General features: G+C 42.8%; 2 protein-coding genes across 3 annotated transcripts; one reads left to right on the top strand and one right to left on the bottom strand.

Moving 5' to 3' along the window:
* Positions 1-447: 447 nt before the first annotated feature.
* On the bottom strand, positions 448-9,881 carry LOC131204249 (CCN family member 2-like). The gene is made up of 5 exons (XM_058195296.1): positions 9,788-9,881; positions 8,641-8,854; positions 5,767-6,009; positions 3,167-3,396; positions 448-1,247 (listed from the first exon to the last, which is right to left on the bottom strand). Exons 1-5 carry the CDS (start codon positions 9,851-9,853, stop codon positions 936-938), a joined length of 1,065 nt encoding a protein of 354 aa, XP_058051279.1. The 5' UTR covers positions 9,854-9,881; the 3' UTR covers positions 448-935.
* A 2,268-nt stretch (positions 9,882-12,149) lies between these two features.
* TRNAU1AP (tRNA selenocysteine 1 associated protein 1) lies at positions 12,150-26,047 on the top strand. 2 transcript variants are annotated; one of them, XM_058195297.1, is made up of 9 exons: positions 12,150-12,337; positions 14,772-14,869; positions 15,965-16,064; positions 16,791-16,843; positions 18,489-18,620; positions 22,041-22,160; positions 23,145-23,307; positions 23,444-23,477; positions 24,407-26,047. In XM_058195297.1, the coding sequence occupies exons 1-9, from the start codon at positions 12,311-12,313 to the stop codon at positions 24,556-24,558; spliced, it is 879 nt and encodes a 292-aa protein (XP_058051280.1). In that variant the 5' UTR covers positions 12,150-12,310; the 3' UTR covers positions 24,559-26,047. The 2 variants fall into 2 exon arrangements, with proteins under 2 accessions (XP_058051280.1, XP_058051281.1); XM_058195298.1 differs by having other exon boundaries at positions 12,153-12,337; positions 24,425-26,047.
* Positions 26,048-26,067: the final 20 nt, after the last annotated feature.

Raw genomic sequence — 26,067 nt, 5'->3', positions numbered from 1 at the left:
TGGGTTTTATATTGGCTGTTGTTGAGATGTTTAAAAATGAACAAGCTGAGGGTTTATTTCTTACACGGTTGGATTTCTAAGCATTACCGAACAGCATCCTCTAGCGGACAGTGCTGGGGATGATACTACATATATTGCAGTTTAAGCAAATCCAGAACAAATGGAAAAATAATTCTCTCTTCCTCCACCAGCAGATTGAGAGAGAGGAGAGGAGAGGGAAGGAAAGGAAAGGAAGGGGGAGGGGAGGGAGTGGGGAGAGGAGGGGAGAGGAGAGGAAAGGAGAGGAGAGGGAAGGAAGGAAAGGGGGAGAGGAGAGGGGAGGAGAGGGAGTGGGGAGAGGAGGAGAAGAGAAAAAGGAGAGGAGAGGAGAGGGAAGGGAAGGAAGGGAAGAGGGAGAGGAGAGGGGAGGGAGTGGGGAGAGGAGAGGAGAGGAGAGGAGAGGAGAATGAATATGAATGAATCACTAGGAAAATTGGGTTCAGATTATAAATGATGTAAGTAATTTGAGAACATTAACATTAGTTGTTCCAAAGGTGCTTTTTCAAGAGGCAACTGGACTTTCTGGTTTTTCTTTGAAGATGTTTCGCTTCTCATCCAAGAAGCTTCTTCAGCTCTGACTGGATAGTGAGGAATGGAAGCACCTCTAAAAATGGACTGGTCCAAAATTATTATTCATCAGCCATAAAATGGGGAGTTAGAACAAGCGATTACCAGCTACCCCCTCCCCACACTGCAAGATTGTGTGTGGTTGGTAGAGAACCAAATATATCAGCTCTGTCTCAAAACGCAACATGCCAGATGTATGTTACTGGTCTCTGGACATGAACCCTCTTGGATCATTTGAGATCATTTCCACTTTGTCTACAAGATGATCAGCGAATACATCTTTAGATACTTTCAACCTGCTGGATCTAGAGTGGGAGTAGGACCCAGCACTACTGATTCTTTAGTTTGAAGTGGTCCTCTACCATTGACCGGTGGTAACTGGCTAGAAGAACATCATTATCTGCAGGGCAGTCATAGTGGCAAGAACAAGACTTGATGAACATCATTTTCCGGACAAAGGACTCTCCCTCTGGACACCGAAATTCCACTTCCGCTGTGCTGGTGATACGTGGCATACAACAGTGATTGTCCATACAGCTGCCGCAGAACTTTGGCCGATAGGCATGGACGCTGGTGCAGCCGGTGAACTCAAAGCTAATTGCCTCACGAGATTTAGGGTTTCGCAGGCAGCTCTTCCCTCTCTGAAAAGAAAGGGAAAAAAAAGATTGCAGACCCAAGTCACTTGGATGGGTTCTGAGTTCTCCCAGCCTTTTTTCAACCTGATCGTTGTCATACCATCAAAACTGTGACATATGGCTTTGCATCAGAAGAAGGAGAGAAAGATGGAGCTGCGATCGAAGGCAGACCCAACTGTGAGGATTTGGGCTTTGGTACCAGAGATGATCAGAGATGAAAGCTGGATTTTTTGGTTTAAGGGACAGTGCTTGACAGCAATCAAGTGGAAAAACAACGTGTGTGAGAATCTGGCCTTGTGTTTTTCCATCTGTGCCTGGACTCCCACGTATATGTTCAAACTTTGGATAGACAAACATCTGCACTAATTTCAGCGTCAGATAACTAACAACTTTGTGTCCCAAAGGTGTTTTTTCAGGAGGCAACTGGGCTTTTTTCTTTGAAGACATTTCGCTTCTCATCCAAGAAGCTTCTTCAGAGTCTTCCGAGCTGGAGAAGCTTCTTGGATGAGAAGTGAAATGTCTTCAAAGAAAAAAACCCAGATGCCTCCTGAAAAAGCACCTTTGGGACAACCATGACTGAGAATTTCTACAGACTTTTAACAACTTTGTGAAATCTTTCTGTTACAGGGATGCAACTGCAAAGTTCATAAGATGTCTGGGGGACGGTGATATATACTCAGTGGTGAAGTTCACACATTTTAAGTGGCCTTGATTGAGAAGGCGTTTTAAGGTGTTAGTTAGATTGATGCCAAAACAACAATTTTCACAAAGGTAGTTAAGTCAAAAAACAAAACAAAACAAAACCCTGTGTTCCTGTGTGGAACTCTCCAGGGTTCTGAAAATGCTTTATTTTTCATTACCAGACACCAAAAGTGCCTTGACTAGGTATTACAGCTCCCTGTCCTTAGTTGGGATCTTTGAACTACTCAACCAGCTAAGCCATTTGGGTTATTCTCAACCAAATACCTTTTAAAAACACCTACACTGTGAGAATGTTATCTTGAACTATTAAGTGGAAAAGCAGGGCATAAATATGAAAAATACAATTCAAAGCATGTTTTCTCTCTGCTCTACAGTTTTCTTTGTGCTACTTACAAAATGTTTATTATGCAAAAAAAAAAAACCCAAAAAAAAACCCCCCACCCCATCACCCTCTGAAGGATCTTTGGATAACTCCCAAAAACATTTTAAAATATGTGCTCCAGCTTCCCCTTTGCTGGAGACGCTGGATAGAATTTGTCAAGGATGTTTGACTGTAGAGATTGGACTGAGGTGCCTTGATAACCTCTTCCAAGTGATCTAATTAAAATAAAGATCTTGGTCAACCCATGCACCAGGAACTTCCCTCAAGTGTCCTTTGAAAATCAATACGGTTCATCAGGTTCGTGGGGCGAACAATCAAGTGGGTCTTTCTTCTTATGCTAGGGAGCAAACATGGAGATACGAAAAAGTCCAGGATTATGATTATTTCATTACAGGCTAACTAGGCTTTAAGCTGGAGCAGCCTAAGCTAGGCCCACTGAGGATCTAACAACCAGGAAACAGGGTTCAGTCCAGAGGGTTGAAAGGCAAAATTGGTACTAGACACCACCATCTTGTCTTTTGTCATATGTCCATCACTACCAAGATGTCACTACTAGCCCCTTCCCCATCAAACCAACATCCCCATACTCTGCCATATCTCCCCCAAGTCCAAGGAAGCCATCCAGCTCCCAGATATATGCTCCTCCCTGTAACGCACAATCAGATATATTTGCCCCCTCAACAAAAATTAGTTCAATTCAGCCTACTAAACTCAGGAGATTCTTGATATATTCTATCCAGCTTTTCTCCATCGTTTCTGGTCCCCACCAACTCTGCTCCCAGCCCCTTGCAGAAGTTGATATCTGATACTTGGCGCCCACTTCACTCAGCTGCCACAATACCTTGACTCTTCGGTCTAGAGAGACATTGCAGAATCGAACCAAGCACAGCCTGCTCTCCTTCTCCAGTTGGCACTGGGGATTGGCATTAGTGACACGGGTTGAGATGCCCATCCCACAAGTCTTAGAACAGACACTCCATTCGGTGGTTTGCACCAAGCAGTTCACTTGAAGGTCATTTGGTGTGGACTTAAACTTTAACTCAGGCTTGGGAGCAAATCTATTCCTGTAAACTGAGATGGACAAAAGAACTTCCATGAGCAAATTCTAAAGATTAGAAGTAATGTGATTTCTTAACCTCATTCATTTTTCACTTGGCAGCCCAAAAACATCTGAAAGGGACCAAGCTGAAGAAGACTAAAGACTTGACTTTCATTGAACTAAATCCACACTCACTTCATCTCATCCTGCAATAACGCAGCATATCGGAGGGGTGTGTATTTAAAAAGAAACCCACCTTATGGCGAAGAGGGACAGCATTAGAAATTAGTTATACATATGGGAGGGATGTGGTGGCTCAGTGGCTAAGATGTTGGCTCAGTGGCTAAGTTGTTGAGCTTGTTGATTGAAACCAGTTCAGCGGTTCGAATCCCAAGTACCGTGTAAGGGGATGAGCTCCCGTGACTTGTCCCAGCTTCTGCCAACCTAGCGGTTCGAAAGCATGTAAAAAATGCAAGTAGAAAAATAGGGACCACCTTTGAAGGGAAAGGAACAGCGTTCCGTGCGCCTTTGGCGTTTAGTCATGCCGGCCACATGACCACGGAAACGTCTTCGGACAGCACTGGCTCTTTGGCTTTGAAATAGAGATGAGCACCACCCCTAGAGTCAGGAACGACTAGCACATATGTGCAAAGGGAACCTTCACCTTTATGGGAGATTGGTCACTTACAGAGGAATTTCAAAGGATTGCCCAGCAAGAGACAAATACCAAAACAGCTCTTTCTGAAAGAGATTGCTGGAGACAATGTTGTTCTACTCTAAAGCAATTTAATGTCCATTATTAGTCTCACAGGCTCTCATCTCATTCCACCAATTCATTAGATTAGATGCAAAAGATTTAGTAAGGTCTTCCCAGAGGGGGTATCAAAAGGCAGGGATGTAATCATGTTTAAACCACTGGATAGCAGCAAACTTTGGTGTGCTCTTTTTTTTTTTGTTCTTCTTTGAAAGAGAAACTAGGTCTAGTTCACACATCATGCTGAGCTTTCATCTGTCACCCATGTTTTAAGGAATAAATACTAAGTCACCAACCATGGTTCTTAAAGCTCCTGATCACCCACATCAACCAAAAGCAAGAGCCTCTTAAGGTTTCTTCCCACAAATTATTGGAAGAGAAGAGAATAAAATTACAGAAATCTTAGCAGCTGAGAGGTTTTCATTATCAGGGCTCAATTCAGTATCTCAGCCAATTAAGAAAATTTCTTTTTCAGTCTTTGCTAAGATCTCTGTGAACTGATGAGAAAGCTATTCTCTTTAACAAATGAAGAGTAGAATATCTGGGTGATCAGGATGTAAATCTCTGTCAAGACTCTGAACATATCATTGCAGCTCAACAGAGCTCATACAATCCATTAAACCAAACTGATTGCTAAAACATATGAAGAGGCTTGCAGGAATTGGCTATGTCTAGTTTAATGAAAAGAAGGACTAGGGGAGACATGATAGCAGTCTTCCAATATCTAGAGGCTGCCACAAAGAAGAGGGAGTCAAACTATTCTCCAAAGCACCTGAGGGCAGGACAAGAAGCAATGGGTGGAAACTCATCAAGGAGAGAAGCAACTTAGAACTAAGGAGAAATGTCCTGACAGTGAGAACAATTAATCAGTGGAACAACTTGCCTGCAGAAGTTGTGAATGCTCCAACACTGGAAGTTTTTAAAATGATGTTGGATAACCATTTGTCTGAAGTGATGTAGGGTTTCCTGTCTAAGCAGAGGGTTAGACTAGAAGACTTCCAAGGTCCCTTCCAATTCCATTATTCTACTGTTGGGGGCAATATGCTGACTCTGTAAAACCGCTCAGAGAGGGCTGGAAAGTCTAAGTGCTATTGCTATTGTCCTTCCTTCCTTCCTCCCCTCCCTCCCTCCCTCCCAGTGGTTAGAATGCAGTATTGCAAGCTAACTCTGATGATTGCCAGCAGTTCGATCCTGACCAACTCAAGGTTGACTTATCCTTCCAGATTGAGGACCCAGATTGTTGGGGGCAATATGCTGACTCTGTAAACCACTTAGAGAGGGCTGTAAAAGCACTGGTAAGCAGTATATAAATCTAAGTGCTATTGCTATTGCCATATTTTTCCGGGTGTTGCATCCCATGTCTAAAATATTCCAAAATATTTAGCTTTTTAATGGTTTTGATGATTTTTCTTGGCTTTCCCAGGCGGCTTATCATCTCCTCATTTCTGATTTTGTCAATTCTACCAATCCTAAGTGCATAAAACAATCTTGTTCTCAGCTTCCTCAGTACTGTTTGGGCTTCTCTTGACTGTCTCTTGACCCTTCATCCAAGATGACTTCTACCGAGCCATAAGATCTACCTTTCTTCAGCAATTACAACACCTCCCCCCTGTCCCCGTTCATAGTCCTCCCATCTCATCACCCATACCTTTCTTGGAAGGGGTCTTCTGACTGCTTCCTTCGCAGACCCACTCTTGGCAACACTTGTTCTGCGCTTTTATCCAGTGGTGAAAGGGACAATCAGGGGGAGGGAGACGTGCCCCATCAGGGCAAAGGGGAATGCAGCCAATGGATCCGCCCATGCAGATACACTGCAGCTGACAACTGGGCTGGAAGCTCTCTCCATTTAGATAGGTTTTTCCCATCAGGACACAGGAGGGCCCTTCGTAAGCTGGAGGAGGAACACAAAGGTGTGTGTGAGCAGGAGTTTTAATGCAGAATATGTACAGTCCACATAAGCAACCATGACACTTGAATTGGGTGCCATTAAACAGAATGGAAAGCTGTGCATATATTACAAATAGCTGATAAACTGGCATTGCTCGGGTATTTATTTATCCCAATCCTATATTAGGCAGGAAGAGCAACTGCACCCTGAGCCCTGATTTTGGCGAGAATTAAATTAGTTAAAAATATTTTCCCTGTGTCCCCAGAAGCGTCAAGTAAAATGATACCACTTTGTTGTTTTGCTAGCTGATCCATGATCATTTTTTGCTGATCTTGGTTTAGAAGTGGCTTCTTGTCTGCGATATATACAATAAACTGTTCGACATTGTAGTTCTTTTCTCGTATGTAATCTGCGTGAAGTACGTCATGTCGGTCTCATAGTGATGCAGGCAGGCCGAGTTGCAGTAATGTTTTATTGATCATGGCCATACCTTTGTCCTCAAGAATAATCAAAGCCTTGTTAAAAATATCCGGACCAAACATAATTTCTAATGTTGGATTTTCCCCCTTACCAGAGGGAGCCCACTTATGGAATACTGTGAAGCTGTTACCATGGCAACTCCACAGTGCTGTACAGTAGAAGCCATTTTAAGGCAATCCAGTAGAAGCCATTTTAAAGCACAATAGGCTGTATCTTAACAGAACACACACCCTGAGGGGTGTTAGGGGTATCTTACCCCCACAGTATTTCTTTCCAGAGAGTAAGTCATCTGTGTACCAAGTTTGGTTAAAATTGCTTGAGGCATTCCAGAGTTATGCTGGAACACACACACATACATAGAGCCATTTTATATATAGATAGAAATAGCCATATTTTCTACAAAAGCAGTCAAATGTCAGCAAATCCATCATTAATATGAGGACATTGGTCTTTGTTTTAGACAGTAATCATTTTTCCTCCCTCCCTTCTTTCTGCTTTCATTTCAATTACCAGCCAATGAGTCTTCTGATGTCTGTAACCTTTGGTATTTTCCAATCAAATGGCATGACATTTCCGGTGTATTAAGTCCCCAGTTTGCCAAATTCCATGAAGATGTCAAAGGGTAGCCATTTTTAGTATATTGTGCTAAAGAATGGACAACCAGACTGCCACTTATCTAAACAAAATAAAACTTACAATTTTATTAATGTTTTCTCTTTTTGGCTACTCTTCCTGACCTTTGAACGAACTAAAGTTCTCCTTCTTCCATGCAAAACAATGCTCCCATTACAAAGTAATAAAAACAAAAATAGATGCATTTCCATTCATTCAAATTCCCATTGATTGGAAATGAATGAATTCTTGCTTTGCTTTGCTTTGCTTTGCTTTGGTTCATTTGAATTTTTTTTCTCCCTGAACAGTATGAATACACATTAATGTCCTTGAAAAGAGATTAGTTAGTGTGTCCATTAAATCTTGGAACATAGAAGCATGGCTTCGTAGAACCAATGAAATGGGAAATGTGTTGAACAGTATTTCCCAACTGGGGTAATTTTGAGATATTGGACTCCCAGAATCCCCTAGGCAGCATAGACACTACTAAGAATTCTGGGAGTTGAAGTCTATACATCTTAAGATTTTCCAGGCTGGGAAACAACACTGTTGTAGGTCATTCATATCAAGAGACCGCACAAGAGATTATTTTAGCCTATTGTCCATTTAGTAATTGGACAATGCTTTTACCCTTAAAGTGCAGATGAAATCTATCTTCTTATAAATCTGTTTTTCTATAATCTTCTTATAAAGAACAAGCTTTTTGTAGCCTCAGAGTATGGGAAAGGGTCACTTAAACCATCAAATCCAGTTCTCTGCAAAAATCAAAATTAAGGCATTCAAACTTGACCAGCAAAACTTCACTGAAGGTAACCCACCAACTCCCTCCATCATTGGTTCCATTAAACTGGTGTTAAATTGGTGCTAAGGACCTTTTTCTGATGTTCAAAAAGATCTGCCTTCCTGTAAGTTAAGAAAATTATTCAGTCTTATGTCTTGGGATGACAGAAAAGAAGACTCTTCTGTGCAGAGGTGAAATGCTCCTGGTTTGGACCAGATCGCCCGATCCGGTAGGGATGGCGGCAGGTAGTTTAGAGAACCGGTAGCAAAAATCCCTGCCTCCCTCCATGCCCAGCTGAGCCACGCAATCATCAGAGTTGTTTTTTTTTTACTTTTAAAAGCATTTTTTCTTCAGCCGAAAAAATGCTTTTAAAAGAAAAAAAACCCCTCTGATGATTGTGCTACTCAGCTGGGATCCTTAGAACCTTTTAAAAGCGTTTTTTTCTACAACCTCTTCGGCCGAAGAGGTTGTAAAAAAATGCTTTGAAAAGATTCTGGCGATCAGGCAACTCAGCTGGGATCGTCAGAACCCTTTAAAAGCTTTTAAAAGGCTCCTCTGGCGATCCCAGCTGAGTTGCTTTATCATCAGAGGCTTTTACAAGCATTTTAAAAGCCGAAGAGATTGTAGAAAAAATGCTTTTAAAAGTAAAAACAAAAAAATTGGCCACGCCCACCCAGTCACATTATCCCCCCCCCACCAAGCCAGGTCCACAGAACCAGTAGTAACAAATTTTACATTTCACCCCTGAGCAAACCACTCACCTAAACAGATGCCACTGTCTTTCTGGGTTTTGGAAAAGTCACAGTAGAGTCCTTTGTGGTGATCACAAGGTTCCTGCAGTGAGCAGAGCTCCCCGAGCTGCCGGGAACATACCCTGCAGCAACCACAGCCATCTAGCAAAAGGCTGTTGCCAAGAGGGCAGAGGGGAGTCTGTGAGGGACATTGGCAAGGATAGGAACATGCCTGAGATGCCACCTAGATAAGAGACAAGAGACTTAGCAGTGCACAAACAACATTAAAATGCCACTCAGACATCGCATAGGAATTGCTGTATGGGACATAATGTTCTATTATTGTCATCAAAATCAGTGGTAAAATCTGAATTTTTTTACTGCTAGTTCAATGGGTGTGGCTTGGTGGGTGTGGCTTGCTGAGTATAGCAGGGGAACGATACTGCAAAATCTCCATTCCCTCCCCACTCCTGGGGGAAGGATATTCAGGCAGGCAGAGGTGATATTTGCAGGTTCTCCAAACTACTCAAAATTTCCGCTGCCGGTTCTCTGAACTACTCAAAATTTCCACTGCCAGTTCTCCAGAACCTGTCAGAACCTGCTGGATTTCACTCCTGATCGAAATCATCTGCAGGAGGAGACAACTTTCAGCTCTTCTGGCTACAATAAGGAAGTAAGAGGTACTCCCTGATAGCCACATGGACCATCACATTGGAGGGGGTTAGTTGAGGAAGGGATTATATGGAGGGCAGCACATGTTTAGAAGAAGCGGCACTGGCATTTCTGAGATTTCCAAGACTCAGCTGAAATAAACACACATGCATGGGGGTGAAATAAACACGCATAGTTTTCTCCCCACATCAAAGCCGAACAGAATGGACTAGTTGTAAGGAGACTTCCTAGATTCCTCACTCTCTAAACCAGGGATGTACAACTTTAGCAATGTTTAAGACTTCTGGACTTCGACTTCCCAGAATTCCCCATCCAGCCATGCTGGCTGGGGAATTCTGGGAGTCGAAGTCCACAAGGTTGTACACATCTGCTTGACGCACTTGAAAACTTGTTCTCTTCTTCATAGTAAGGCACCCTGAATTATATATATATATAAAAAACTTTTGAGAAGTCTACACCCTCCCTTTTCCACTGCTATATCTTCATAGAAATATACAGTACATACCCATCCAGGAACATGGGCCATTAAAAAGAAGGTCAGAATAATGATTGCCCCGGAGTTGTCAAACATCCTGAACTCCCAGCTCTGGGCAACCCTCTTTGTTGCTTTCTGAACAGTAATGAATTCAAACTCATCTTTTAAATAGCCCTCCGTAACAGGGCTGGGACTTCAGCTGAGTGACAATCTGGAAGATAGCCAAACGTTGAGTGCAGGAGAATTTTTTTTCTGAATTCCAGAGAACTCTTACTCCTGGCGGAACTTGGCATGTCCATATCACACAGCATTTATGCAGGAGGGAGAAGAAAGAGAGGCATCAACTTCGCTGGGCAATTCTTGAGAAGATGCTATTTTTTCTGTTAATCTCAGAAGTCTTTGTGCCATGACTCCTTGCCCCTATCCCTTCTGCCTCCCTTCTCTCTTCTCTTCTTTCCTTCCCATTAGTTTTATTTTAACGGCCAATAAAAAAAAAACTAACCTTCTTAAGTAAACTCAAAGGGTGGTCATTCTTCACCCTTGGAGAAGGAAAGAAGCGGTGGTGGGTTTCAAATTTTTTTACTACCAGTTCTGTGGATGTGGCTTGTTGGGCGTGGCTTGTTGGGCGTGGCAGGGGAAGGACACTGCAAAATCCCCATTTCCTCCTGATCAGCTGGGACTCGGGAGGCAGAGAATAGATGGGGGCTGGGCCAGTCAGAATTTTTACTATCGGTTCTCTGAACTACTCAAAATTTCCACTCTCAGTTCTCCAGAACTGGTCAGAACCTGCTGAAGCCCACCTCTGAAAAGAAGGTGTCACTACATAGCTAGAGTTAGGCAATAATAGCACATTGGCTGGACTGAAAAAACCAACAGGGATCAAGATCAGTCAATTCTTAGATGGCAATCCACCGGAAAATCCAGGGCTGTAAAATAGGTGAGTGTATGAGAGTGTGTCAGAGGTGTTATTCAGCCAGTTTGGACCGGTTTGGGTGAACCGGTAGTAGCGATTGGCCGGTGGGGAGGGGAGAGTGTCCACCCATCCGCCTGGCCGCAATCCCGTCCTATATCACTTTGTTTTTGACGCTGCATGCATGCACGGACGGCACTGCGTGAGCGAACTGCCTTGCTTGACATCGCATGCATGTGTGGACAAAGCGCATGAGCAAATTGCAGTTTTTTGTGACATCGCACTGCATGCATGAATCACTCGTGCATGCTCACATTTCCCGTGCTGGGCGAACCGGTGGTAATGGTATGCGAAGCCCACCTCTGCTGTGTGTGTAGTATGTGTACGCACGTGCACACACATGCTTTCAAGTTAGCTTGGACCTGTGGTGGGATTCAGCCAGTTCGCACCACTTCGGGAGAACCGGTTGTTAACTTTCTGAGCAGTTTGGTGAACTGGTTGTTGGAAGAAATCATTAAGGCAGAGAACCGGTTGTTAAATTATTTGAATCCCACCACTGGCTTGGACTCTTTGCAACTGCCTGGATATCTCTCTGGTCTTCCATTGAGGACCTGTATACTGCACGAATCAAGAAGAGGGCCGTGAAAATATTTGCAGATCCCTCGCATCCTGGACATAAACTGTTTCAACTCCTACCCTCAAAACGACGCTATAGAGCACTGCACACCAGAACAACTAGACACTAGAACAGTTTTTTCCCGAAGGCCATCACTCTGCTAAACAAATAATTCCCTCAACACTGTCAGACTATTTACTGAATCTGCACTACTATTAATCGTTTCATAGTTCCCATCACCAATCTCTTTCCACTTATGACTGTATGACTATAACTTGTTGCTGGCAATCCTTATGATTTATATTGATATATTGACCATCAATTGTGTTGTAAATGTTATACCTTGATGAACGTATCTTTTCTTTTATGTACACTGAGAGCATATGCACCAAGACAAATTCCTTGTGTGTCCAATCACACTTGGCCAATAAAATTCTATTCTATTCTATTCTATTCTCTAGAACCGGCAGCTTGGACGAACGAAAAAAAGGACGTTGAAACGAGAAGAGAGAGAAAAACGAAAAGCGGTGTGACTACAGGCAGTCCTTGATTTACAACCATTCGTTTAGTGACCGTTCAAAGTTACAGTGCACTGGGGGAAAAAACCAGTGACTCGTGACCGAGCCCTTTTCCCAGCTCGCCGCGCCGCCCTGCCTCGAACGGCGGCCCGCAACCGAGTCCTCAACGGCCGACTAAAAAGGCAAGAAAACAGCGCCAGAAGCTCTGAACCCGTCCTTGGAGGAGAACGGAGCGTTGCAGGGACTCCTCCGCGACGGCAGGGGCCGCTGTGGGTAAGGCCGCTTTCGGGCGGGAGTGCCTGCTGCCGCTCCGGCCTTCTTCCGCCTCTAGCCCAGACGCGCGGGAGGGGGAGGGGGGGGAAAGAAAAACCTCGCGCTGAGGGAGAAAAGCGAGGCGGGGGCCGCGGAAACGCGGTGAAGCGGCGGCGGCGGCGGCGGCGGGGTTGAGCGGGGCAGGCTTCCCCGTCGCCCGCCCCTCGGCCCGGCCGCCCTGGAGCGGCGAGAGCAGCATGGCCGCCAGCCTGTGGATGGGAGACGTGAGTCGTGGCGGCGACGGCGGCGGGTGGGTCGGGGGGCGCGGCGCCCTCGTGCAGGGGCTGAGGGGGTCGCTGCCCGGTCCTCACCGAGGGGCCCGCGCAGGCCGCCGAGGGGCTGCTGGATATGCGAGGAGACCCTCTTGGGGAGGAGGGGGGGGGAGGGAGGATGAAATTGAGGAGGGGGTCCTCGCTGCCCTCCGGAGTGGCGAAGTGCCTGAAGTTCCCCCCTCCCCTCGCTGGGTGGCTGCTTCTTGAGAAGGAATTAGAAGCGACCTCCCCACTTTGAGATCCGGAAGGCGCCCCTCTGCTGGGGGGGGGGCTTAAAGACCCTCCCCCACAAGTCCTGGTTCTGCTCCCAGACTGGGGGGCGGAGGAGAGGGTCGGATTTTAATGGCTCCTAGTGGCTGGGTTGCTTTGTCCTGCTTCTTGGACTTTGCTTTTGGGGTGGGTTTTTTTGGGGGGGGGGATGTTGTAAGGCCACAGTCGTCTAGAGCAGGGGTCTCCAACCTTGGCAACTTTAAGACTTGTGGACTTCAACTCCCAGAATTCCTCAGGCAGCGCGTGCTGGCTGAGGAATTCTGGGAGTTGAAGTCCACAAGTGTTAAAGTTGCCAGGGTTGGAGACCCCTGCTCTAAGGGGTTTACCAAAAGTTCAAAACCTTCTTAAAGATCCGTCTCATCCTGGGCACCCCCCTCCTTTTTTTTTTTTTTTTTGAACTGTTACCATCTGGGAGCTGGTACAGGATAATAAAAACAAGGACAAATAGGTTGGAAAACAGCTTCTATCCCAGGGTAGTAACCATATTGAATACTACGGTATAGTGCAATATCAATTTTTTCTGCCCCCCCAATTTCAATTAGATGTGAGGGATGTGTGTTTGTGTTATTATAATGTACACTGAAGATGGCATTTAATTTCATTGCACCAAGTGCGATGACAATAAAGTAAACTAAGTACAGAGTCGGCATGCTACCAGCAGCTTTTAAGAAGAGACTGGACAGCCACTTGTCCAGAATGGTGGAAGGTCTCCTTGCTTCAGCAGGGGGTTGGACTAGAAGACCTCCAAGGTCCCTTCCAACTCTTTGTTATTCTATTTTGTTCTGAGATATGTATTTACGTGCGTCTTCAATTCAGTGTTGACTCTTTGGGGAATGCCTGGACTGGTCCCTGCAGTTTCCTTGGCAAGGTTTTTCAGAAGTGGTTTGCCATTGCCTCCTTGCTGGAGCTGAGAAAAAGGGACTGGCCCAAGATCACCCAGCTGCTTTGTGGTCCTGTCTTCTGGTTTCTAGCCTGATACCTTAACTGCTATCTGGCTCTCTGCCATAATAAATTTAAATAGTAATAATAGACCAGGGTGGTCCCAATGCAATTGGCATATTGGGTGCCGTACCAAAAACTCCTGGACAACACTTAGAAAATCTGCACGTTGATCAAATTTCCATCTGTCAATTTCCATCAAATGCATAGAGTGCTATCCTATTCCTGTTTGTAGTCTCCTCCACCTGCGGCTCTCTTAACTTTTGAGTAACTCTTTGTGTATCTAAAATATTCCCTTTCAAATAGAGATGCAAAAGGAGATGGAAGGAATGAGAGAACAACAAAGGAAGAAGGGTTATAATTCAGTAACACATGCTAAGTTTTAATTTCAGTTCATAGTACTGGTGGATTGGAACAGAGCCAGGCTACACGATTCCCTTGCTTTTAGATATTTTTTTAGCAGACAATACACGAAGGTGGAGAAATTTATTTCAGTTGCGGATGGTTGAGATGTCTCAAAAAGAGGAAACTTCTCACTGTCTTCATAGCAGCTGCAGTCAGAGCTGATAGCTGTCAAGGTCAACTGTTCCAGCATACCAGATAGATGGGGCTGTCTGAAGAAGCACCCCCACATGGAGAGATGTGAATTGGACACTCAACTTGGGTCCTTGGGGGGAGGGATTTGGGGATGCTTTCAATATGCAATTTTCATACCTATTGCCTCAGACGTTGCTTTCCTTTTGTTGCATTCAGTTCATACTCAGTAAAAGTACCTTTCTCTACAAACATGGAGTTGGGGGGGGGTTCTTTCTTGAGTTTTGAACGGAGGCACACCTGACACTATCATTGAAATATTTTCCAGTTTAACAAAGTAGGGGACCATGCAGATCTTTTGGCTCTTCCATCATTCCACTATATTTAATTTGATTTGCTCGGAGCCAAGTTTTGACAGCATGGAAATGAGAAAACTACTGCAACTTCCCTTTCTCTTTCTTCAAAGAGTTAGCAGCTTCATTTCAGGAAGCTTGTTTTAATAACAGGTGTATTCCTGGATCGCTTCCTACAGGCGAGAAGAGTCAAGCAGCATCTCTTAAATGGCACTTCATTATATTATTCTTATTGTTGCTGAATTATTTTACTCTTGTCTTATTTTTTCTCTCTCTTTTTCTCTCTCTAGCTGGAACCCTATATGGATGAGAACTTCATTTCAAGAGCTTTTGCTACTATGGGACAACTAGTCCTGAGTGTGAAGATAATTCGGAATAGATTGACAGGGTATTGATTGTTTTTTATTTCTTGGCTGTTAATGGTGTATATTCAGAATAGACTGATGGGGTTATTTGCTTGGTTTTTTTAATTTATTGGCTTAATTTATTGGATGTGCATATTCAGAATAGATTGTTTTTTTCATGTATTGGCTATTGATGTACATATATTTTGGTGGGAAGGAGAGGTTATTTTCAACCCGTCTATAGATTGTGTCACTTGGATACTGCTTTAATTCCTACCTTGTGTTAGTGGACCACAGTTTAACCAGGCTTCATTGAATAAGCCACTAATATTGTAACTGGTACGTGATGCGTAAACTATGCTATATTATGGTTCCTACTCCACATTAGGCTAAAATTAAACAAGCCATGTTGTGACTTTGTGGCATCGTATAAAGTGGGCCCCCATTAATTAACCCTATCTAGTTTGCCACAGGGACAAGATGCGATGCTTATCCAGAGTCAGTCCATTAGATCAGTCTTCTTTCATTGATTGATCATGGCTCCCTCTCCTAGTCTTTTCTAAGAATGGGAGCACCTCCCCAAAAAAACTTTTCTGCCAAAATTGTTAAAAGCAATCAAGAGACAGATCGTGAATGATTCCTTTTTCAAGTGCATGTAATTTCAATCTGGTATCTTTATGAATGCCGCCTTAATTTGTCTTGAGAACATCACTCTGTAAACAGGTTGCCACTACTGGAAAAGCTGTCATCCTGGTCGCCATCTCTGTGGCCTCTGTTGCAGAACATAATTTGACACGTTGTTTGAGATATGATTGCCAAGTCCTGATCTCTCACTTTGCAGTAAAGCAGAACATAAGAAGAATTATGCTGGATCAGACCAAAGGCCTATCTAGCCCAGCATTCTGTTCCCACAATGGCCAAGGGGATACCTCTGGGAAACTCATAAGCAGGACATGAGAGCAATAGCGCCCTCCTGCTAGTGTTTTCCAGCAACTGGGATTTGAGAGGCGTACTGCCTTGACACCGGAGGTAATATATAGCTATTGTGGCTAGTAAACATTGGTAGCATTATTCTCCACAACATTTTTCACTGACAGGCACAAACACAGGCAATGAATGACCTATTTCTCTCCTTCCAGGATTCCAGCAGGCTATTGCTTTGTAGAATTCGCTGATCTGGCCACAGCAGAGAAATGTTTACATAAAATCAACGGGAAGCCCCTTCCTGGCGCCACCCCTGTAAGTAAAGAAGCTCATCTGAAAAGCCACTCTGAAATCCTAAGCCACACCTACTTGGGAAGAAGCCCCACTTAAGTCGTTGGGATTTCTAAATCATATCTTTCTCAGTCCAATCTGCCTCCCTGAGTTGTGGGGAAAAGTGGGGGGAGGAAGAGGTATTTGGTATGTTCCTCGCCTTGAATTATTTGAGTTATGTCTAAAAATAATAAAAAAGGCAAGATATAAATAAATATTTTATCCTGCCTTTTATGTGTATTGGTCAGCTCAAAGTGGCTTTCATGCCTAAACAGGATTAAGAATCTCCTGATAAGTGGCCCAAAATCACTTAGCCAGCATTCATGCCTAAGGTGGTAGTAGAATTCACACGGTCCTGGTGATTGGCTCAAAGTCACCTAGCTGGTTTTTATGCCTAAGGCGAGACTAGAATTTGCAGTCCCCTGGTTTCTAGTGCAACCTTTGTGCCGCGCAAAATGGTATTGTGTGGTTAGGTACACTAAATGATCAGAATAGTAAGGGAAGGTGCTTATCCCAGCTAGCATGTTTCAGTCTGTAAAAAATATTTCAGTATTCCATCTATGTGAGCTTTCGGTTCTACTCACATGAGTAGAACAGAAAGAACTAAACCAAATCACCGTGTAGCAAAACTCCTGTAAAACCCTGTAATTGTTATTTCCCTTGAACTGCCATATTTAAAACATGTTTTTGCATCTTTACTTTGTGTTTCAGACAAAGCGCTTTAAATTAAACTATGCCACATATGGGAAGCAGCCTGATAACAGGTAAGCTAAACTCCTAAGAGAAGCATTTCCATGTTCTTATCTTTTATGTGTGATGTTCAGCTTATTCTTCCCTAAGAAAATCCTGAAGGGTTATTTTCCAAACTCGGGGGTGGGGTGGGGTGGGGGGGGAATGCTGACTGGGGAATTCTGGGAGTTGAAGTCCACACATATTAAAGTTGCTAAGGTTGAGAAGTAGTGCCCTAGATCAGGATACTGTTTCCATCATCAACCCGCTGGCTGAGGAATTCTGGGAGTTGAAGTCCACAAGTCTTAAAGTTGCCAAGGTTGGAGACCTCCTGTCCTAAATTATATTTGGGCGCGGTTGGGATGATGGAAACAGTAACAAACTTTGAGGCTGTTTCTATTAACTATAAAAGCATTTGGTTCATGGTTTCTTCTGGTATTATTAATGACAGTCATTCAGTGAAATGCTTAGGAACACAAAGATAACATATAACATTTAATCTTGTTATTAAAACTATTATCATTTAATGTTCAGAGGTTAACTAAGATAGAGGACATGATGAAACTCTCTATAATAAAACATAAGACGGTCGGAACTTATGGCATATCAATGAAAGATGGTTGGAGTTCTGCTTATCACAGGAGAACAGATGGTACAAACCTCCTTGGTACCTCAAGGGGACAGTTCCAACTTACACTTACACTTATATTAAAAACTCTAAAAGGTATTCATTTGTTTGAGGGAGGCATTTGCCAAAAAAAAAAACTTTTCAGCATATTTTTCATTCAAGCGTCTAAATAAATGTAACCCTTTCCCCCTTATGTATATTTCTGAATAGGTATTTGGAGATACCAAGAGACAGGAGAATGTAAAATGAAATTAAATAGTTGCTTAAAGCAGTGTTTCTTGAAGTTGACAACTTTAAGATGTATGGACTTCAACTCCCAGAATTCTCCAGCAAGCTGGGAAATTCTGGAAATTAAAGTCCACACATGTTAAATTTGTTGAGGTTGCGAAACACTGACCTAAAAGTTTTGCTTAGACTGAACACAATTACAGGTTACAACTGCCATTGGTTTTCTTGGAAAAAGAAGAAGGAAACGAAGCCTCCCACTGTGTTTTTAAAGTGTAAAATTATGGCGCACAATTTAAAATAGGTTTTAATTCATTTTTTGTCTTCCCTTCCGTGTAGTTCTCTGTTTTCAACTACAGAGGGCACCATGTGCACTTATCTCCTACTTAACTAAACTCAGTAACTCTGGGCTTACCAGATAAAATTCTCTTAACCTCCAGCAAAGCAAAACACACTGGCCTCCAGCATCACTTTTATTTCCAAGAATGTCTCTGAGCAGGTTTTGAAGGGAGGTGGCTATAATAAACCTAGATGGTGTGGTATTAAATATGATTGAATATTAAAGCTTTCTCAATCTTTTGACTGGTTATATACCTCACAGCTGCCATTTTAGGGCTAGAATATATCGAAGCTCTGCAATCATGCTCAAAAAATGCCACCACTGGTTTTCAATTCAATACAGGCCCATTGCGCGCACGCACACACTATTTGACACACACCAATTCCTGGCTGATCTCCTAAAAATAATTCACAGGTGCTAATTTTGAGTTTTGTTGACAGCTGCATTTGGACAATTCCTATTCTTTCTCTTTTTTTTTCCCCCACAGCCCAGAATATTCCCTGTTTGTTGGGGATCTTTCCCCTGATGTAGATGACGGGATGATATATGAATTTTTTGTAAAAGTATACCCATCATGTCGGGGTGGAAAAGTGGTCGTGGATCAGACAGGCGTTTCCAAGTAAGTTTTTCCAAAATGCGGTTTGCTTTATTTGTTCCTGTTTTGCAATGGATGAAGCAAAGCTGTTCTTGTGTGAAGATGCTCCTTCTTTCTATACGTCGGTTAAGAGAAATCGGAAAAGATTTAGCTGCAATGAATTTACAGTGGTGCTGGAATTCTACACTATTCTGTAGTTGATACTAAGGTGCTAATCCAGGGGATGGAGGTAAAATAGGTATGTACAAGTGTTGATGCCTCTGTAGTTTATCTGTCCAGTGTAAACTATTATCTTTTAACTTTTATATTCTTTGTTATGAAAGATTTCTTTCTGAATTGTGTGTGATGAGGGCTTATTCATTGCAGTGGCCCAACAGAGTTAAAGTAACCTGCCAGCATCCATTCCAGTGTGCAAACTATTTTATTCAGAACATTTTGCAGCTAGGTTAAGTGAGTGGTGCGGTGGCCTAGAGGTGGAGCTCTCCCCTCACAATCAGGAGGCTTTGAGTTCGATCCTAGGTAGAGACAGATATTTCTCTCTCTGGCCACGTTGATGCTGAATATAATTCCGCATTGGTGTCAGGAAGGGCATCCAGCCAGTAAACACTCAGCTCCATTCAGTTGCCCAGACTCCACCCCACAAGGGATTATGGGGTTGTTAAAAGAAGATGACGATTTGCAGCTAGTTTAAATCCCACATATATTCTTTTGTGCATCTGTACTTAGTATAAGGTAGTCCTTGACTTAACAACCATTTGTTTAATGATCAAGTTTACAACCGCACTGGAAAAAAAAGTGACTTATAACCAGTACTTACACTGATGACTGTTGCAGTATCCCCACAGTCATATAATCAGATTTTGGGTGCTTGGCAACTGGCATTTATTTACAATGGTTGCAGCATCCTGCGGTCCTGGGATTTGTCATTTGCAACCTTCCTAGGGAATTTCTGACATGCAAAGTCAATGGAGGAAGCCAGATTTGCTTAATGACTGCATGATTCACTTAACAACTGTAGTGATTTCATTTTAACGACCATGGCAAAAAGGTTGGAAAACAGACACGATTCATTTCCCCCTGGCTTACGTCAAGTGCCTGATCTTCGGACCTTCCGTCATGAGCTCAAAACACACCTATTTATTCAAGCGGGACTGGCATAATAGTGTCAAATTTTAATTTGGGGCTTTATTAATATTTAAAAAAAATTTAAACTAAATTTTAACTGGGTTTTATTATTTATATGTCTATTTTAAATATTTGGCCTATTTAATAAGTTTTTTAGATTAATGTTTTACTTTGTATATTTATGTGTTTTTTATATGGCTGTACACTGCCCTGAGTCCCTAGGGAGATAGGGCGGTATAAAAGTATGAATAAATAAATAAATAAATAATAAATTTAACAACTGTGTTGCTTATCAAAGGAAGTTTTGGGCTCAATTGTGGTTGTAAACCAAGGACTACCTGTATAGCATAGTTTTACAACATTTCCATAGAGTGAAGGCCTATGTTTACCTAAAGGAAACAAATGCCGAATGGAGCAGAGATCCTGGTTCCCCCATCTTTGGTTTAGACCGGGGTGGGTGGGTGGAAGTGGCCCTTTTTATGACTTGTGGACTTCAACTCCCAGAATTCCTGAGCCAGCCATGCTCCCCACCTCTGGTTTAGACTAACAGAACTCTTGCATGCCCATTTCTCATAGAGGGAATCTTGTCGGCCTTTATAAAAGAAAGCTAAGCCTTCTAGAAGACAGTAATCCCGAAAATTTGTAGGGATGGAAACCTCCTGTTCTTATAGGTCAAGACTAAATGAGAAAATCACATTCCAAAAAGTACTAGGAAAAGCCAAAACAAAACTACATTTTAAATGTCATTAAATTTTAATGTAACAAATGTGATTCCCTAAACAGACATTTAGTAATTTTCCCCCTCTGTTATATCAAGTATAAGTTGAAAACATGTTTTAAAGCTCTCTGGGGACCTTGCCCCTGGCCTCATGGGAGCATATATTCCCCTTTATACTCTTAATGAATTAAACATACTAAATTAACCATTACAATTTTTTATTTTTTTTTGAGGAATGGTTCAGTAAAATGAGATGGCAAATGGGTCAACAGCAGTTCAGAAAGTTCTGCAAGTGTTCTGATCTAGGCTTCCTGAGACAGTAAAAAGCACACAATTAGTCCCAAAAACCCTCTTTTATTTCAACGGCTGTGAATTATTGTTCATTCATAGCCCCTAATGAGTCACAAAGAGTTGGTAAAGAGTCTGACAGAAGTCTGCCACAGTCCTTCGGGATAAGGCTGATAAGCACCCACCTTTATCTCCCTTGACATGCTGCCAAAGACCTAATTGGCAATTAGTTTTGCAAGGCCACATGGAGCACAAAGTCAAAATGGAGCTTCAGAATTTAAACCGACCAGCATAAACAAAGTTGCTTCCTGCAAAGGCTCACATGCCTTTGCTCCTCCTTTATGTCTTATGGGAGGGGCCAGTCATCTCCAGGCCCTACTCCCGAATCGTCCCTTTTGTTTTAACTGTTCTTGCCTTCTGGCAGCTTTGCGCATGCGCGCACTAGGAACAGGCTCTCCCTATTCCTCTGCCTCACTGATGTGTTGTGTCTCGCCTGCTTTCACCGCAGCCGGGGCCTTCTTATCTGCTTCCGAACGCTGAGGAATGTCCTAGTATGCCTCCCAGCCCCAGCCCTGGCTCCATGCCCAGACAGGCTGAGGAGGAAGAAGTACCTCCAGCTCCCAGCTCTGGCTCCATGCCCAGGCAAACGGAGCAACTACACCCCTCCCCCTCCCCCACAGCATGTGAGCCTGAGGGAGGTCAATTACCAACAGCTGCAGACTGGAGTGACCCTCGCTTCAGAAGAATTGATAGGCGGAGGCGACAGAAGGAAGGGAGGGGCAGGCCTGGATAAGTGCTGAGCCATGGAGCCACACCCCATGGCCTATATAAAGGATCTGCTTTCTGGCATTCTCTGAGTCAGGCAAAGTCTAACATATCTTGCTGAAGTCACTTTCTGGTCTCCTGTCTGCCTTGAGAACTTTGCTAGGACTTTGGCAGAGCTGCAGAGGCACGCCTGATTCGGATTTCTCTGACCCGGTCGTCAGCGGAGGAGTGGGACACGACATGATGTCTGACTCTGGAGGCTCCAGAGGCAGCACATAACTCCCAGGTGGTCCTGACCCCCTCTCTGCCTCCGATGCAGAGCCCTCATCCAAGCCTTCCCCAGACTCCAGGACTGACCCATGTTCCTCCCCAACCTCCTCTCTGTCCAATTCTGCTGCCAGCTGCACAGACCGCGGGCGGAGCACAACAGCTAGAGCTTCATAGAAGGTGCAAGCTTACCATGACCTGCATGATTGACAATTTTCATAGACATTGTGCAAGCTGACCTTCTCTTTTACCTTCCTGTTGCTTATTCTGTGTTTTTACAGAGGCTATGGTTTTGTGAAATTCTCAGATGAACTGGAGCAAAAAAGAGCACTGGTAGAGTGCCAGGGGGCTGTCGGCCTTGGTTCTAAGCCGATACGCTTGAGCGTTGCCATACCAAAAGCGTAAGTATAGATGGAAGGTGTTTTTTATTCAGCAGTTCTGCTTATTTGGGTCATACACTGGGATTGTGCCCTTACGTTGAAAGCCACATAATGGCTTCCTAAAAGGTGATCTAAAAAGATTCAGATAAGTACATTAGTTTAAGGGTGGATTCCCTGGAGAGCCACCCTATAAGCTTGACTAAAAGCCTTAGTAGAAATTCAGGTAACTTGTGGGCCTCCAGGTGTTACCAGACTCCCAAGCAATGCCAGCCAACCTGGTCTAATGCTGAAGATGCTGCAAGCTATAATTTGGCTCATGTGGAGTATCACAGCTTCCCTATTCCTAAGATAATGAGACTCAGTGAATAAAGTGGCCACAAACACTACACAGCAAAATACAGATGACTTACTAGACAACCTGTGTGGGTCAAAATACAGATGACTTACTAGACAACCTGTGTGGGTCATATTTCCTTACCTAAACAAATAAACAGAACGACCACAGATAGACAAAAAAAGCAGTAGGAGCAAGTTCTGACTTCCTACCAGCTTCCCCATTGACTTTGCTTGTGAGAAGCTGGTAAGGAGTACGACTTTACCAATGCAACTGGTCTGAAGATCCTTGAAATTTCATTTCCTTTGGAGTCGTGAATCATGGATTTTGGATACAAACTTTACGTTAGCCCATTTGAGATAACCTTGATTCAAAAATTGTTTGCCTTATGATGCACCGTTTTACCCAATTGAAGGTTACAAACACAGAGACATTTAGTAGTGTATATCTATCTGTCTGTCTGTCTGTCTGTCTGTCTGTCTGTCTGTCTGTCTGTCTATCTATCTATCTATCTATCTATCTATCTATCTATCTATCTATCTATCTGACGGCCTTGGAATGAAATGAGTGTAGTTTTAGGATTTTTGTCATAGATTAAATTTTGTTCAGAAATGATACAGAATTCTTTTTCATTGACTCTCTTCATCCCCCACCCTTGTTTCTTTTCCAAGTAATCGGCTGAAGATGGTAGAGTACAATCAGATGTACAACTATAACTATAACCAGTACTATCAACAGTATCAGAACTACTATGCCCATTGGGGATACGATCAAAACACCGGCAGTTACAGCTACAGCTATCCACAATATGGCTACACACAGAATACCATGCAGGTGAGAGTAAAGATTCCCAGGCATTACCAAAACTGTGCAGTCCTTATGCTATGTAGGTCCTGTAAAACTTTGTGTTAAATGCTTCTAAATAAACAATTTTTGATTCCTTTTTAATTTGTAATTCTCACTATTGCAGACATATGAAGAAGTGGGTGAAGATGCATTAGAAGGTAAGGTTGCTTATTGTAATTCCTCGTTAGAAGTAGAAATTATGTTTCCTTTTCTAATTTGGCAACTCAAACCAAATCAGTTCTGGGCCAGCAGAAAGCTTTTGGAAAGATTGAAATATTGAATACTCTGGATGTATTATAATTAAATATATTTTCTAATCCAAGCAAGTATTTTCATTTACAAATATAGAGCTGGTAGTGGGAAGCAAACCCCAGTTTCTTTACATTTAAGTTGGTCAAAAGCCTGTTTTTGATATGCTATGTCATCCCTGCATGGTGACGGAGTGATTAGAATGCAGTATTGCAGGTTAACTCTGCCTGCTGCCAGCAGTTCGATCCTGAACTGCTCAAGGCTGACTCAGTCTTCCATCCTTCTGAGGTTGGCAAAACGAGGACACAGATTGTTGGGGGAAATATGCTGATTCTGTAAACCATTTAGAGAGGCCTGTAAAGCACTGTATAAGTCTAAGTGCTATTGCTATATGTATATAACTCTTCTAAGACTATATTCCAAAAGTTTGAGAAACAAAATTTTATAGATTTTTGTTCCCTCTAAAATGGATTAAAAAGCTCTCCATCATTTTCTAAGTTAAAGTGCTTGAGATGAATGCATGGAGAACTGCCCAGTTTTGACAATTGTATCTTTATTTCACCAGTTGCGGTATGATCAGGCATTTTATTTATAACAGTCTCTTTGTTCAGTGAAATCTTCCTTAACCCTCCATTTTTATTTCATCCAGTTTGGAGAAAACATTGAACCAATGTTTGGGGTTCTGGTTTAATTGTCAATTGTTCAAAGAGGTTTGCCTGTGTAGGTAAAATTCTGATTGATATTAGAGCTAATTAAATCAAGATAACAACAGTCCAAACCACAAAGAATTCGGCATTTCAGCACTCACGCAAATGTCTTCCGAAATTCACTCATGTAGGCTTCCTTCCATTGGCAGATCCGATGCCCCAGACGGATGTGAGTGAAGCCAACAAGCAGTTTATGGAGCAGAGCGAAGAACTCTATGATGCCTTGATAGAATGCCATTGGCAGCCTTTGGACAGTGTGTCTTCAGAGCTCCAGGCTGCGTAATTGCCATGTTGCTGATAATGCTCCCTCCGAGCCGTGTGCCAGTGGGCCTTGGATTCCTGCCAAAGCGCATGGAAGTTGCAGCTGCAAACGGACTCATCCCTCTCTCTCCACCAGATCCTCAAGTCAAGGATGCAGAGGACAGCTTTGGGTTCTTCCTGGACTTCGTCGAGCAGCAGAGTGTAGCAGAGGAGGATTGTGGTCACTTCTATTTGAGATGAAATTAGAACTTGGGGACTTAGTTTTACTTCTTCTCCCTTCCCGCCCCCCCTATTGATTTTAAGGCAAGACTTGTTTATCCTAGCCAAGAAGTTCTAATTTATGAACTAAATAAAAGATGGGAAATCTTAATTCCAACTACAATTTAAAAAAAAGTATGTTTTACACAATAAGGTGGGGAATATCTGGTGTTCTCCATAGGGTAAATGGCATCAAGAGTCAGAAGCAGGCCCATCGAACAGTTCCAGGAGTCCTTTCTTTTTCTTTGCTGAAATAAATCTCCATCGAAATGATTTTGAAGCAAAACCGCACTATGAAGTAAAAAAAAAACACCTTTGAGGGAGCAGGAATTTGGGCAAACGTTTAGCAGTTTCTGAAAGGGGATACAAATTCTACATTTTGAAGCACGTACAGGCAACTTCTATTTAAAACAAACAGATATTCTGTTTTAATATGAAGAAGTCTTAAGGCAATCAGAGAAATTTTAATTGTGTACTCCATAGCTGGATAATATCTTTATTGGGAGCCACTGAAAGGATGCAGCAGCGTTTCCCAGGACTTCAAAACTCTGCTAGTAACAATAGAAAAAGAAAAGAAAAAGAGAAATATAATTCCGCCTCAAATGAGGTCTGGTATTTCACTCATGAGCTGCGCAGTTTGAAGGCAGTGTGAATATGAAGATAATGAGTTAAATGCAGTAATTATTGACAGACGTTCCTAGTGTCTGATTACAGGTGAATTGGATTGAGATGGGCAGCTATAATGAATAAATAAATAATCTTGCATTCAAAGAATAGAAGTTGCTTCCTTCCGTTTTGAATACACAGATGCTGTCCTTTATATTATCTCTGTTATAAGGTGCAGAGAAGGGTGGGGATTTTGAAGCTTTGGGCAATGCTGGGCCAGTTTTATAAATTGGCATTTTTAGCATCTCTAGGTAGGACTAGAGGCCATGTCAGCCTGAGATGTCTTGCTTGTTGCTGTACAAGTTGTATTGTTAATAGGACGATTCCCACGACTACACTGCGTTTATTGTAGTGATGATTAAAGGAAAATTGCTAAAAGCAAACGGGTGTTAACGTCTCCAGTGGATGTCCACTTAGTTAAATTTCTGCAGGGAAAGGAAAATGTGTGCATTTATAGCAGGGCTTATTTCCGATTTAGAAATGAAGAGAAATTTATGCAAGTCACTTAAGTCTTACCGGGTAAGAATAACCTGTAAAAAATTGTGTACCTGTGGAATGGAATAACCAAGTAAACATATATTGAATTATATGATTCTTTTTTTCATCA

Source organism: Ahaetulla prasina, chromosome 10, assembly GCF_028640845.1.
Source record: "Ahaetulla prasina isolate Xishuangbanna chromosome 10, ASM2864084v1, whole genome shotgun sequence".
NCBI classification, from domain to species: Eukaryota; Metazoa; Chordata; class Lepidosauria; order Squamata; family Colubridae; genus Ahaetulla; species Ahaetulla prasina.
The sequence above is the reverse complement of the archived record's forward strand: the minus strand, read 5'-3'. Positions and strand labels throughout refer to the sequence as shown.